The 16,141-nt window shown below is 41.4% G+C and overlaps 1 protein-coding gene across 3 annotated transcripts in view; it reads right to left on the reverse strand.

Annotated features, from left to right (window-relative positions):
* Nucleotides 1-16,141, reverse strand: part of LAMA3 (laminin subunit alpha 3) — a 227,491-nt gene that overhangs the window by 126,259 nt on the left and 85,091 nt on the right. For all 3 annotated transcript variants that reach the window (XM_039844440.1, XM_039844420.1, XM_039844430.1), the window contains exons 10-12: nt 15,681-15,812; nt 14,471-14,533; nt 8,270-8,404 (exon numbers count right to left, since the gene is read on the reverse strand). In XM_039844440.1, the coding sequence (XP_039700374.1) occupies nt 8,270-8,404; nt 14,471-14,533; nt 15,681-15,812 (330 nt within the window). The remainder of the gene's footprint in view (nt 1-8,269; nt 8,405-14,470; nt 14,534-15,680; nt 15,813-16,141) is intronic.

Consider the following 16,141-nt stretch of genomic DNA (forward strand, 5'->3'; position numbering starts at 1 on the left):
TCCTTAGCAACTTTCCCTCCCTTCTAATTTTGTTTCTAATTCACCACGGGTTTGGCTTGGAAAACAAATAATCAAACTTAGTACAATTATTATTATTATTATTATTATTTTTAAAAAAAGGAATAGGCTGAGAGAGGGCCTATGGGATTCTTTCAGTAGTGAAATGCATAGATGTTAGTGAAGATCTTTTGGCGTGTGCTTTTGATTTTACAAAGGCAATAGAGGGTTAAGGTATTTTACTACTCAGTTCTCACTTTTGCTCCAGATATGTGAGCCAGGCAACCTAATGCCAGCTGGGTGAGATAATACTCTTCTGCAGCTCAAACAGTGATTTTTTTTTTAAGAGGATAAAATGGTCAGAGCTTGGCATTTATTATATAAATTTATGCTTAAACAGGCATAGCATTAAAAATGATCGCAGTTCCTAGAAATAGATCAGAATCATGGTGTTCCTTTATGAAAATTAAGCCAATAGAGATGCAACTGAATGTTATAGAACTAGTGTAATGAACAAGCACAACTCTTGCTATCGACTAAATCCCATGACCCTTTCGACCTTATTCACTGTGGGTGATTGTCCCACTGCACATAGATGAAAAACTCTGGTAAATTCCAGAGCTTTTCAGCACACTCTAAGCTAAGAGAGCAATCCTTAAGCCAAAACCCAGTTTAAGGTCAAATCTCCCCTCCCCCAGCTCTGACCCGATTCAGGACAAAAGCTCACAGTGGGAAGGGATGATGGTGGTGGTGGTAGTGGTGGTGAGGGTCTGGGCATTCTTTCTACACTGTTGGCTTCAACTTCACATCCATCCCAGAGTGGGGATGGTGGTGAGAGGTACTAGAGAAGAGCTAAGGGGAAAGGATTGTTCTTCTTGGACCAGCCTTGAACACACCTGAAGCTGACTCTTCTTCCAAGGCAGCAGCTGTCTAGGGTGTCTTGGTGGTTCCCTGCTGGGTGCCTCCCTCCTGCCATTCCCCTGTCCTCAGTTATGGGTGCGTCTCTATTCCTGTTGCCGTGACTCTTTCTTCAGCCCACACTTTCCTCAGTTCCTGCGTAATATGTTAACCATGTCTTTTATTTTCTGTATTCTGATCCTTCGGTATCTTAGGGCCTTGCTGACCCTGAGGACTGCCCTTCCCACGCTTAGCCAATTCCTATAATGCCCAGAGAGTGTATTTTTCAAATGAAAACCACCCAATCCAGAGCTCACATCCCAACCACCTCTACTATTGGCTGTCACACTCGGGGCCTCTATCCACCTGCCCTAATCACCATGAATAGGCACAGCTCCTATGCCCCAGAGCCTGCTGAAATTACTCAGACTAGCCAATCTTAAGCCTGCTCACTCTGCCTCATCTATTCCTTCTCGCAGAAACCACAATAAAGGCTTCTGCCCACTGTTCCTCTCTCTCGCTGTGCCCTCTGACCAACCCTGGTACTTCCTTACTGGCCTCCACAGCCAAGCATGCTCTCAGCTCTTAGAATCTATGAGTAACAAATATCTTTTCATGGCAATTGTCTCCGGATGTGTTAGCCTTACTGAACCTCAAATTTTCTATAACACACTATCTTTTAAAACAGGCAGCTGGGCAGAAATGTCAGCTTCATTGGGTGAGGTCTGCTGGCACCTCTAGGTAAACAGGATCCAAACCACCCCACCCAGCCTCTCCAGCAATGGGCCACAGAAACACCCATACCTCAGGCCATTCCCAACACAGTGGTACTCTCCCTGCTCTGACAACAAGCAATAGTCATCTAGCTCTCAGCTTCTGGGTTTTCCAAGCCAAAGTCAGGCCCCAGCCACCTTGCCCACTTGAGGCATCCCAGGGAAGTTCCTGTATTAGGTCCCCGGTGAGGGGTAAGCTTATCCACCCTCCTCCTGGGGGAAGGTTTATAGCACAGTGTTCCCCCAGAGTTGTCCACTTGCCCAGACTCTCTCCCCCACTCTCCTAACCTTCTTACATTCCTTTGAGAGGCTCCATTGTCACAAAAAAAGGTCTGTAGGCAGCTCCTTTGAAAATCTGCATATGGTAACTTGGCCTTGGAATTTGGTATCTGTCATAGTTTAGGGCTAATACTTTGATTTAAACTTTTTTTTTTTTTTAAGGAGTTTTAAAAATATTTCTCTGGTATCTGCTTTTAAATTGCAAGAAAAGTATTCTTTGATATCCATATCAAGAACCTGAGATGATTCTCATTTGAAAGAGGGACTCCAACGAAAAGGCAGATTATCACAGACATTTGCAAAATCCCAATTATCTTGTTATTCTTGTCCCCACAAAGGACCCCAAGCTCAATCTATTTACCAAGTTCAAACACTTTGAAAAGGTAACTGTGTCTGCCACTTACATTTCTAGGTAGCTTGTTGCTGAGGTCAGACTGGAGTCCCCACACTTCTGAGTCAGGGGTGTGAGGATGACAGGATGTTGACATTTAAACCCTCCCTCCTTCTTGCTAGGTTGAAGGCAGGAGAGTAAGGATAAGATTATGGATTAAAGATTAAGCAAGGTATGCATCTCAAACTAGTTCCTTATGCGTATCTCTTCGGTCCTTGTTGCTGCCCTATAGATCATGTGTAAAAGATAAGGCAGTGTGGTTTCTCACCACTTTAACAGATTTGGGGAGGAATTATCACTAGCATAAGAATATCTTCAGGTGAATTAGGGTTTATCAGATTACTGTTGCAATTTACTGAGCAACAGTTTTCAGGTAAAAGAGAGGTACTAAATTCACCTAAATGCTCCACTACTTCAGGCTGTAACTATTTGAAAGTCTGAAGCCACAAGGCCAAGGAATAGAATAAAACAAAAGTGACAAACTACTCAGAATCACAGACAATGATCCTTCAAAACTATTTAACGCAGTAGCTTTCAAACTTTTTTTTAGCCACATCCACACTAATACGTCTTACACAGCAATCCAATAAACACACACAGAGAGATTGTATTCAAACCCTTGTTCATTTTAAAATTAGATTATTTGTCTTTTAATTATTGTGTTGTAAGAGTTCTTTATATATTCTTGATACAGGGGCTTTATCAGATAGATGATTTGTAAATATTTTCTTTCATCCTATGGGCTGTCTTCACACTTTCCTAATGGTGTCCTTTGAAGCACAAAGTTTTTCATTTTGATGAAGCCCAATATCTATTTTTTCTTCTGTTGTTTGTGCTTTTGGTGCTAAATCTAAGAAACTACTGCCTAATCTAAGCTACAAAGATTTATATCTATGTTTCCTTCTAGGAGTTTTATAATTTTAGCTCTGACATTTAGGTTTTTGATTCATTTTGGCTTAATATTTGTGTATGCTATGAGATAGGATTCATTAACATTTGTCGATATGGTTAGATTTACCTATGCCATATTGCATTTTGTTTTCTACATATCTCGCGTTTTTGTTCCTCTGTTTCTCGTTTCTTTCCTTCTTTTATTAAATGAATATTTTCTAGTGTTTCATTTTACTTCCTTTAATGACTTTTTAATTATTTTTTTTTTGAGTTATTGTTCTTGTGATTGCTCTGGAGCTTACAAAATACATCTTATCAGAATCTGTTTCAGATTTATATTAACCTAGTTCCTATGACATATACAAACCTTACTCCTATGTAGCTCCATTCCTTTCCCTTTTTGTGTGTTATTATTGTTATACATATTATGTCTATATATCTTAAACCCCAACAATTGTTATAATTATTAATTTATAAAATCTATGTGTTTTTTTAAAGACAGTAAGTATATATTTACAGAGCATCTTACTAAACTTTCTTATTTAGCCTTTCTAGAGCTCTTTGTTTTTTTCCCGTGGATTTAGTGTCATTTCTTTACTTCAAAACAGCATTGTTCTCACTCATCTCCCTTGTGCTATTATTGTTAAAAAAATACATTTCTGTATGTTATAGGCGTATATACGTATATGTATGTATACAGTCTTGTATAATTTCTTTTAAAATAAATAAAGACGAGAAAGGATTTAAAAAAAAAACATGTAATTCTACTATCTTTTGTAATTACTTAATATTATGGACTGAATTGTGTTCCCCCAAAAACAGGAGTAGAAGGTTCAAGCCTAACCTGCAATGTGAATGTTTGGAAATAGGGTCTTTAAGGAGGTAATTAAGGTTAAATGAGGTCATAATGATGAGGCCCTAATCCTCTAGGACAGGTGTCCTTATAAGAAAAAGAGACACCAGAGATCTCTCTCCCTTTCTCTCCACATGCACAGAGGAAAGGTCATGTGAGGCTACAAGGAGAAGGCAGCTGTCTGCAAGCCAGGAAGAGAGTACCCACCAGAAATCAAATTTTCCGGTACCTTGGTCTTGGACTTCTAGCCACCAGAATAATGAGAAAATAAATGTCTGTTGCTTAATACACCTTGTCTGTGGTATCTTGTTATGGCGGCCCAAGTAGACAAATATATCTCCATAATTACCTTCACTAACACTCTTTATTTTTGCATGTAGATTCCAATTACTATCTCAGGTCACTTGCTTTCAACTTGAAGATATTTAATATTTCTCCTTTAATATTTCTTGTAAGCAGGTCTGTTAGCTTTGATTTCCCTCAGTTTTTGTTAATAAGAGAATGTCTTTATTTTGCCTTGATTTTGAAAGATAATTTTGATAGATATAAGATTCATAGTTGGCAATTTTTACTTTTGGTTCTTTGACTACATACATGATCTCACTGACTTCTACATTCCATCGTTTCAGATGAGAAGTCAGTTTATGTTCTAACTGGGCTTCCCTTGTATATAGTGAGTCATTTTTCTTTTGCTGCTCTCAAGATTTTCTTTTTGTCTTTGTCTTTCAACATTTAAACTATGATGTGTCTGGGTGTGGATCTTTTGGTATTTATCCTGCTTGGAGTTCATCAAAGTTCTCAGGTGTGTAGGTTGTTTCTCATCATATTTGGAGAGTTTTCTGTCACTATTTCTTTGACTATTTTGTCCAGCCTTTTCTCTCCTCACCTTCTAGTATTCCCATTACACATATGTTGATGTACTTAATGGTGCCCCACATTTCCCCGAGGCTCTGTTCATTTCTCTTCATTCTTTTTCTCTCTGTTTTTCAGGCTGAATATTCTCTTAGATTCTATTAATCTGTCATCAAGTTTGCTGATTCTTCTGTCAGCTCAAATCTACTGTGGAATCCTTCTAGTGAAATTTTCATTCCAATTATACTTTTTAACTTCAGAATTTTTATTTGGTTCTTTTTAATAACTTCTATCTCTCCTAGCTTGGAACTACCACGCGATGAGCCAGCTGGGTAGAATGATCAGGGCCCCAGTATTCTCACCCTGTAGTGCCTGGTGTGGAGTCTCCACCATACAAGTGGAGGCTGGATGGGAAGAGAGAGACCTGGTCCATCTGAGTCTGCCTAGAATAAACCTTCTGCAGCACAGGGCAGGGACAATGAGAAATGCCAGCAGCCTACCACTTCTGGGTGAAACTCTAGCCCTAGACTGGTAGTTTGGAAGAGAGTGAACCCCCACCTTCTTGGCTGTACACATCCAGGGTAGAGCTTCTATAAAACAGAGTTGGGGGTTCATAACAAAGCTCAAATGTCAAAGGCTCACTGTTCTTACTGAGATTGAAATTTTCTAAATTAATGTTTCTTCATTTGCTGTATGCTCTTAGGACAATTTCCAGAGACTGTAAATGAGTGTTTAAATTGTTTTCCAGTTAAAGTTTTGTTTTGCTGGAGAGGAGGTCTACGGAGCTGTTTACTCTGTTGTTCTGGAAGTTCCACCTCCCTTCTGCTTTATTCTGAACACACCTGCCTTAATTTATTCCACTAGAAAAGAAATATGAAAAAGAACATTCTTGAAATGTTATAATACTCTTTACCTTTGTATCCATAAACACAAAGGCACAATCTGATGGCCTTGCTCAAGTTAATAAGTAGGTTGGAATGTTTCTTAAATTTATTTTACCAGAATAATTTTGGAATTGTAGCTGGTGTAGAAGAGGAAAAAAGGAAACCTTTGAAATACTTATCACCAAGAATATTTTGCTTTTGCTAAAAGGATGGCAGCTAAAGCAGAACACCAATGTCAGTAAATTATTAACATGAGATACTTTTGTCCACTCCTTGCCCCCAATGAGCCTATATTTTGCAGAGTGTCCAAAAAAAAGGACAGCTAGAAAATGCTTACCTGTTACAGACCCAGTTTAAGTATTTGGTGGAGGGGAATGAGAGAAACAACTCGGCTGCCCCAACCCTTCTCCTCCTGTTTTGTTAAATAGAGTTCATCTTCACTATACATAATCTCTCCTACTCCCAACATAAAGTCCATCTAAGCTTGGACTCTAGTGGACAGCTGATATGTAAGGCCTCCATCGCATCTCCCTTCTGTTCTTCATTTTGTCAATGAGAGAGGCAGTGTCTCCAACTTAGAATAGAAATGTAAGCATCTCCATCTTGTGCTCCAAAACTTCATTACTTAGGATATCGTCCTGCAGCAACAATGTTATGTACAAGGACAAGGTTACCGCCCCAGACCACATTGCCAATTTAGCACAAAATCAACCTCTAGTGTGAGTCACGCAATTCAAAAATGAGCATCAGCTGTGCTGATGTTTCCATGGGAAATGCATTGGGCATTCCAACTTCTAATACTAAATTTCTCTGGTTGAAGTCAAAGCAGAGAAAGAAAAGATACCGCCTTCCTTTCCTTACCCTCCCACCTGCCAGGTGATGAAATCTCTAGGCAGGGACTGCTGAGATCTGTGGCCCCAGAGGGGCAAAGGCTGAGAAGTGGGGACAGAAGATAGAGGTCCATGAACAAAGCATGCCAGGGTGCCAGGAGGAAAAGGAGGGGCTTTTGACACACTAACACCTATGCAAACAGGGAGATCAACTAGGATTGGGGCTATAGGTTCTAAAATGATTCAGAGGGCAATATGGGGTAGAAGGAGAGTTAAGATATAACAGCTACCCTACAAATGAGTGCTTTCCAGGCTGTAGGAGCTTTACACATCAGTACATCTGTAACCTGCACAACACATACAGAGTGGGCACTATTATTAGGAGACTGAGGAACAGAGGGGCTAAGTAAGTTGCCTAAGTTGATAGCCAGTGTGAACCTTGCTCTTTGTCATTTTGTCCTCTAGCTCCCAGAAGGATTTTTCCTGTTCCAGTCCTTCATGCACAGCTATTTATGTAACAGACCTTGTGGACAAAATGGCTCAATACCAATTCCAGTCTTTAACTGTGTTCAGAGGCTGGAAATCTAGAAACAGCACTTCCAAGAGCCTCCTGGAGTTGGGTTATGGATGTCTAGATGCCAATTGCATTTTGCAAATAAGAAGTACTCAAATAAGATTAGAAAGGTGGGAAGTAAGAAAGAGGCTGCCTTCCTATGCACAGGGTTCCTGCAGCTGTGCCCTGTCTGGCTTCCTGAGTGGCAAGAGATGGCCGTGGAGACAGCAGTTCTGAAATTCTCCTATTATTGAGCCGCACTACAGCAGTCCGGGCTTAACACTCAGCCATTCCACTGGAGGCCTCCTTGGGATACCAGCCTGGAACCTGCTCTTGCAGCCTTTAACAACTCAGAGTAGCACCTAATTACCTATATGCAAGTCTCTGTCTGTTTATAATATCTGTAGTGGTGTCTAGTTCCTGCCTTGAGCCCTGACTGATAATCTTCTCTTCTTTCCCCTCCCTTCCCTATATCAGCCACTGGGGTTAGAATAATGGCAGGCAGTGAGGAGGAGGCAGAGAAGAATTTGGGCAAATTCATTCATTTATTTGCTCATTCACCCACCATTTACCACACACCTATAATGCTCTAGGGACCGGGCCAGACATGCCTCCTCCTCAGGCCTCCATCCCTTTCAGTGACTCATACCGGGACAGCATACTAGGACACAGAATAGAAGGAAGGAAGGAGTTTGTGGGTTTGTGTATGCCTTCCCTCTCTATGGAATGCTCTGCTTCCTATACCCCCAAGCCTAGATTTGGCAGGTTTGTAAACACTGCCCAGATACCACCTTCTCTCCAAAGCCAGGATTTGCACACAGTCAGCTGACGCCAAAGCCCCTGCACTTGACCACCAGGGAGGAGGAAGGGTAAGGTTGGAAAAACAAAGAAAAAGAGGTGACATGGCCCAGGTAGGAGGACAGTTCCGTGTAACACACATATATAAGCCGAGGGCTCATTTATTAAACTGCAGGCCACATATCTCTGCCAGAAGGAGCCTCTGCATTTCCCTAGGAGAAAATTCATCTTGGGGGATGGATGATCCTTATGCAATGTGTTGCCCACTTACCTTGGCAAATAGGGAATGAGTAGAAACCCGAGCGGCAGGCGTCACAGCGAGGGCCCTCCACCCCAGGGCGGCATAGGCACCTTCCATGGGCGTTACATATTTCAGGGAGGACGCCCTCCAAGTTACAGTCACATCCTGAGAAGGAAAAGAGACTTTCAGGGGCAGTCTCCCTCCTCCATTTCTTTGTCAAGCTCTCCCTTACCCCAAGTTTCCATCATAGAAACATAGATAATAAGTTCTCTATGGCTTACAGACATTTTTAACCCAGAAGACTACATCTTAAAGAGAAATAAAACAAATATTCAAGAAGGGTCAGAGATGCCACTATGAAACATCCAGGGTGGGCCTTAGTTTGCAAAATAGCTACGATCTCTTAATATCTACCCCCATGGAAACATCTATTTTCCCCCGAATCTGATACGTGTACAGTAAAACTTCAACTTAATAGATTTCCGTCTAATGACAATCTTGAATTAAACATATTTCTACTTTGCATTTTGTACCAGAAAAGAAACGAACATAAATTTAGCCCTACTATGTGCCAAGTGTGGCTTTTAGGGGCTTCACTTGGGTGGCTTCACTTAATCCTCCAGGCACGAGGCCTTTCTGATCCTCCAGGACTCACGCTGCTTCTGATCCCACAGACAAGTACTTTCTCACCTTTGCTCTGTCTGTTCCCTTTGTCTGTAACGCCCCTCCCCTGGTTCTTCCTCATCCTTCAGGTCTCAGTTCAAAGTCAACTCCTAGGAAGGTCTTCTTCAACCAATTGTGCAAGTAGGCTCCCCACTTCCTTTCCTATTCTCTGTCTTAGCTGTGTTTGTCTTTCACAACCCTTTAATTACTGAAATCACTTCCAGGCCTCACGACTGACTTTAACCAGCCAAATGAGGTGCAAGTGCTGTGGGATTTCTGAGCCCAGGTCACAACAGCCTTTGCGGTTTCCATTCTCACTCTCTGGGAACCCTGAGACTGCCATGTGAGGTACCCAGTGTGGCCTCCTCGAGAATGAAAGGCCAAGTGGAGAGAGATGCCCAGCTGTCCCCAGCATACCCTCCAGCAAGTCCAGCAGAAAGATGGCCTGACCAACCCACACAATTGTGAAAAATAACTGCTGTTGTTTTAAGCCACTACGTTTTAGGGTGATTTACTATGCAGCAACAGATGAGTGAAATACTTATCAGACTGAACATTTAGTGAGAGGTTACCTCAGGGCTGCCAGTGCCATCATATAGTATTTCTCAATAAATAAACATTTCTTAAAAAGACAGGGCTTTTGTTTAACTTCATTATAAATGAATAAAAAAATCCCATAGTCAAGGAAGAGCCCTATAAGATAGGCGAGAATTTTATAGTTGAGGAAAAAGATGCTCAGAAAGGTTAATTAACTTGTCTAAGGTCACACAGCCAGAAAAGCAGAATCAGGATCCGATCCCAGGTCTGTCTGATTCTAAAGCCCATGCTCTCTCTATTATACTAAAAATACAAGCTGATAACCGATTTTAAAAGCCACATTCAAGGTATGTCCTAGAATAGTATATATACATAGCCAAACCAATCTCATATTTAAAACATCTACATTTCTATCAAAAACATTAGCATCTAAATTGCAACATGGTCCCATGAGCTAGATCCTGAAAGACTCAAGGATTTGACTAGTTTCACCTTATTTATCAAGGAAGGGAGGGCTTAGGCATTTTGGAAACATTTTCTTCAAGGGATAAAATAATAGATGTTCCCCTTTGCCCTAAACCCTTAACCTTTCAGAAAAAAGGTTAATAACAAAGTTGTGGAACTCTTTTTCCTAATACAGTAATTAAAAAAAGATCATGGTAAATCAGAACAAATTTTGTGGTCTTTACATAATCCCTAACTTGTTCGTACCTAAATCAAACGGTCACCTAATTTGGCAAAAAGGGCATCGGAGTGTTCAAAGGCACATTCATCACAAAAGAAGCCTTGGAACCCAGGCTGGCATGAACACTGCCCTGACCCTGCATCCCAGCTTCCATACAAGTTCTCAATACCACAGCCCTATGGTATTGAGAAAGGAAAAGCTTTACTGTCAAATACAGTCTTAGCATTAAACAAGGCATTAGAATTAAGTAAGAAACTTGAACTTTATGTTGGCATTGAGGTCCAAGGAATCCTAATTTACAACCATTTGTAAACAGAAAGAAAACATGTAGTACCTATTTTTTTTTTAATTCTGTTTCTGAAATTCACTTTTCAATATTTTCTTTTTCTTGTCTAGCAAGTAGTCCCACACAGTGCCAGAGCCAAAAACCTCTGGGCCCCTCACCTTCACCTCCCACACCTATCACCAAGTCATAGTGACTAGATCTCAGGAAAGTCCCTGAAATCCTCCTCGCCTTCCAAAGTTCCAGAGCCTTCCTTCAGAATCTCATCCTTGTTACTTCAATAGCTTTCTAACCAGGCCGTCTGTTTCCCATCTTGCCCCTTCCAATTCATTTTCCCTCCTGGTGACAAGAGTGATCTTTCTTTTCATATCACTTTCCAGTTTAAATTCCTCAAAAGTGACCCAATGCCTTCATGACACAACTCACAGTCCTTGACATATGTGAAATAATAGATCCTTTAAAATCTTCCAGGCTGCCAGCAGCCCACGCAGCACCTTTGCCCAACTAGAAAAAGATGTCCCTTCCTCAAGATGCTTTCCTGTCACTTGCTATACAATCATTATGATAAATCTGCAATGCCCTCAGTGGGTATGGTGTCCCCTCAGATGAGGTGCAGCTCTGCCCTGTACCCTGCACATCTGAGCCTGGCTGCTCACTCTCATCTTTTCCTCTCCTCTTCCCACCTCACACTTCACTTCTTCTACTTCTTCCTCCTTCTCCATGATTCAGTCTCAGTGACCTACCTGCCATATTTTCTCTTCTATCCCCATGTTTTCTCTTAGCTGCCCTTCTGCCTGGCTAAGTCCTTCATGTTCCAAGACTCAGCTCAGATGCCTCCTCCTCCTGCTTTAGGAAAGCCATTCTATAACCTCTCCCTTCTCCCTCCCTCCCTCCTTCCTTCCCTTCCTTCCCACCTGCTCTCCCGCCTTCCCTCCCTCCCTTCTGTTAGGGGCTGTAGGATATGCCTTCTATATGCTCCCATGGCTTTGTGTTCTTGGCTAGTCGTAGCATTAACCTGCTGCTACAACTGTTTACCTGTGTGTCTCCCTGAGAGCTTCCAGGGAGCAGGGACTGTGCAGCTGCCTTGTCCATGCTTAGTACAGAATAGGCACTTAAGAGAAGTTTGATGAATGAAGCATATGCTAAATATTCAAGACTACAATTCTCTTCAGTATACACAATTCCTTGAATTCTATTTTATTGGCATCTACACTGAGCTTCCAAACAGATAATTTGTGTGTCTTTCTCTAAGCCTTATAGGGCAGGTCTCCATGTTAGTAGTGACTGCCCCACCCTGCCAGGCAGAATAAATGCCCAGCCTGAGGAGGAGAGACACAGCCAAGAAAGCATGCCCAGTGGCTGTCACTTCGACCTCAGAGTTCTCATCCTTAGTTTCAACCACACAGACATCAAAACTTTGGCAATGGCAAGTAGCTCCTAACAAAGTGATTGGAGGAATCAAAACCTTTCCACTCTGTTTGTCAAAAGACTCCCTGAACAGCCATGTCTTCAGGCCAATTGGGCTGCTTTACATAACCATCCCGAGATCATATCAAGCACCTGGAGTCTTTCTGTAGCTGTTGATTTTGCTTGTTTCTGCTCTTTGTTTGAACTTGGAGGAATAAAAGTGTACATGTGTCTGTAGGCTAGTATCCCTCTAGTGTGTATGTTTTGCGTATGCTGTCATGTTCAAAAGGAGGCCTTGAGATGTGTCGATTATATATTGACTTCCTGAAAATAAATCTTAAGTAGATATAACTAATCACTTGGACCCAGAAAACCTTAATAATGTTCAGGGTCATAAAATACAATGAGAAACCTGCAAACGTTCTGATCTGCAAAACTCTTCTGTCCTTTTGCTTCAAAGCTTCAGTCTGCAATTGAGCATATGGATTTTCTAGAGCAGTGGTTCTTGATCTTGGCTGCATATTGGAATCTCCTGGTAAAACACGATTGCTGAGAATTGAATCTGAAATTCAGAGATTCTGATATACTCCCAGGATCTGTAAATTATGGCCTAAGCACCAATCCATCTCTGCTTTAGTAAATAAAGTTTTATTGGAACACAGCCAAGTTCATTCATTTCCACATTGCCTGTAGTTGCTTTCCTGCTACAGCAGCAAAGCTAAGTATTGCAACTTTGCCTATAAAGCTGAAAATATTTACTATCTGACCCTTCACAGGAAAGTTTGCCAACCACTAAATGGAAATTTTTACTAACTAGAAGAGTGGTTCTTAACAAGAGACATATGTCAAAATCATGTGGAAAACTTGTTCAAAATAAAAGCCTGGGCTTCACCTCTGGAAATCTAGATTAAGATCTGGGGTGATACACAGGAATTTATATCTTATAAAAGCAAAGGCTTCTGAAACACAGTCCTGTCCAAGAACCACTGTATTAGAAGACATGAAAGCATCAATGCGTCTTAAAGAATTAAAATTCTTGGGGGTTGAAGGGTGCGCAGTATTACCCAGTACCATACATCTTCTGGCAGTTGAGATGTTTGTGCTTCTAATGTTCACTGCCAGGAGTTAAGCCCCAAATTGAGTGGGGTTTTTTTTGTAATACATTAATAAAAGATTAGATTGAAGTGGATGTCTGTGCATTCAAATTCCCAAATAAGTCTAACTGCACTAATTAAACTTCTTTTCCTTGAGGCTGTGTTCTAAGGCTTCCCTAATATTGTGTAACAGATGTCTGAACTTCCCTTCAAGTTCAATTAAATTTCTGTTCCTGAAGTCGTCACCAGTCTACTTGGGGAGAAAAAGAAATTGAATAAGAAAGGGATTACTATAAACAGAAAGTAAGTAGGAGATCTAAAACATTCTTGTGGCAGAAGACCAGAGATGTGCATCATAATCAAAGTTCAAAAGCCGAGTTCTATTCTTGTCAACTAACAAGCATTTAAAGAAGCACTTGATTATACCCGCTGTGGGCAGGATAGCATGGTAGGCCCTGTGGGGATCAGAAACCAAGTCAAGCAGAGCAGCTGTCTCCCAGTGACCAGGTGTTCAATGCAAACTTAAGACAGTGCCCCACATATCGCATAGTGCTATGGTTTATTCATAGGAGCCGGGTACAGGTAGCGCAGAAGCAGGAAACAGCATAGGAAAGGAAATTGGATCATGTTAGTCCTGAACTCAGGTGAGCCTTTTGTGCTGCCCCCAAATCCTAAGACATTCCCCTTCACTCCCCCACATTCTAGAGTGATTTTTTCAGATCTTCTCTCTCCTCAACTCTGAGACTTCCTCCCATCCTCACTTTCTGACAGAGCAAAAAAGGAAACGACCAGATGAAAGTGTCCCCCAACTTCCACCACTGCATCCGCCCGCCCATCCCCTAGCACACGCACTCCTCCTTCTCCTCTACGGCCTTTCCTGTCTCAATAGATGGCAACATCTCTCTCGCTTACTCCATCCAAAAGCCTTGGAGTCGCCAAAAGTAACCTCTTTTTCTTCTCTCATATCCCGCTTCCAGTCCCGAAATCCCCCAGCAAGTCCTGTCAGTTCTATCTTCAGATTATGCCCACAATCTGTCCCTTTCTTGTTGCCTCTGCTGAGACCTCCTGGGTATGAGTCACCATCGTTTCTTCCTTATGGATTATGGCAATGGCTTCCCATGACATCTTCCTGCTTCTTCTCTTCTCCCCCTACAATTGGTTTTCAACACAATAGCCACAAAGATCCATATATAATGTCATTTCTGGGTGCAAAACTCTCCGTGGCTCCCGTCTCATTCAGAGGAGAAGGTTAAATCTTTGCAATGGCTGAAGAGGGCCACCATCTGGCCCCCGGAGCTTCACTTTTTCACCCCTCTCCTCTTCGTTCACTCTGCTTTCACACCCCTTGTCTCCCTTTTATTCAGTGAATACTCCCAGCATGCTCCTGCCCCAGCGACTCTGCCCTTGCTCTCTCTTGTGTCTGGATGCTTCTCCCCAGACACCTGCAGAGCTGTTGTAGGACCCTGATTGCTAATATATCTTCATAATGGCTCCCTTCACTCCCTGACTCACTCCCTTACTTACATATTCATCAAAGTTAAACCAAAATAGAGGTTATTTACCTTTTATATTTCCAGCTACTGGATCTTCTGGACTGGGAGTAGAAATAGGGAAAATTGGAATTCCTAGAAAAATAGTTTATTAAAAATACAGAGAAGGATTAAGGAGACAGTAAAATAAAATTTTAAATTTCACTACCTGGAAAGAAGCCCTCTTTAACTTAGTAAAAAGTAGCATGTGCAGATCACTTTAAAGAAAGCCAATATGGCTATATTTAAAATGCATCTAGTAATTGAAACCAGACTGGTTAGACATTCCGATTTGTATAGTAATGAACAGAATTGGATATTTCATGCTCATAATATCTAAGTCTCAGTCTAAGCAAGAATAAGCTTGGTTCTTTTAGAATCATTTTTTTTTTTATTCAATGTAAAATTTTTAGACTAGCTTTAAACATTTTTTTTTTCAGTGAAAGTGGGTGGTAGTTTAATAATTACCATGGGACAACAGGTGTGAGTCAGGACATAGAGTCTCCTTATTCACATGTGTCCTGCCCCCAGATCCTCTCAACCCAATCTGCTTTTTCTGAGACTGTAGAGTTGTGAGGGTGAGAATGGGCAAGAACTAATGTAGCAATGGGGAGGCTTTGTCTTAAAATATTTTTGTCCTTACACCAAAGTGCAGTTTTACACTGTTGCAGAACAGAACCACGGTTCTTGTCACAATTTGCAGAGCCTATTTCAAAGACTCTTCTGCTTCATGTTCTAACAAATATATATTTTTTTCTCTCCAAGATGCCAAAATGTTCACTTAGATCATTGCAGTGGGGTAAAATGGGGACCCGTAATAATTTGGTTCATTGTACAGTGGGAAAGAGGAAACACATCCTCCTGGAAACCCAAAACATAACATACACTATATGCAAATGAACATCTGGAAGCCCGTGACATTTTTTCTAGGTTAATGATGAAAAACCACAAACGTGGATTACTATTAAGTTGAAATTGCCAATATTTGACCCTTCTGACCTACTGAAATGGTGATGTCTATCGTATAACCTAACACTTTGGAGATAGATAACACTATAAAACATACACATATGAGTTTAATATTCCAAACTTCTGCAAACACTTTCACATAAATACACCTACCTTGCCCCATTACTGCCTCCCCTCCACACACCCCACCCCATCTGCCATGCCCTCAGGTGTTAATGTACAAAGCCCAGCATGTGCCAAGAAGGGAGGCCTCTCCTTCTACAATAGTACTTACTCAAGCAAAATGGGAAATTGTAGTATCCGACTGCACACTTCTCACAGTTGTCGCCATGGAAATTTGGCTTGCAGATACAGTGGCCTGAGCTTTGCTCACAGTCATCTGCATGCTCAGAGTTACAGCTGCAAGCTAAGAGAAATTCCAGTTTTCAAAGGTCAGTCCTTCGCTGCAGTTAATAAGACAAATATGTCCCAATACTTCACGGGCAGTGCTTAATACTTTATCGTTGGTCTACGGTCATTCTTGAAAGGGCACATCCTTTTTACCACTTTAAATGTGGTTGATGGTTCCCACTGACTGACCCCCATGGGCCCTTAGAAATGAGCTTTAATGACATCCACACTGAGATGTTCTTGAGAATATAGTTTATTACACTGAGCACTGCTCAGCTCACTGAAAAAGAGGCAAAGCCTGCACCAACTACACAATCAGAGGGGCTGGGTGAGTGGATGTGTCCT

The sequence above is a fragment of the Pteropus medius genome, unplaced genomic scaffold (assembly GCF_902729225.1).
Source record: "Pteropus medius unplaced genomic scaffold, Ma_sr-lr_union100, whole genome shotgun sequence".
Taxonomy (NCBI): domain Eukaryota; kingdom Metazoa; phylum Chordata; class Mammalia; order Chiroptera; family Pteropodidae; genus Pteropus; species Pteropus medius.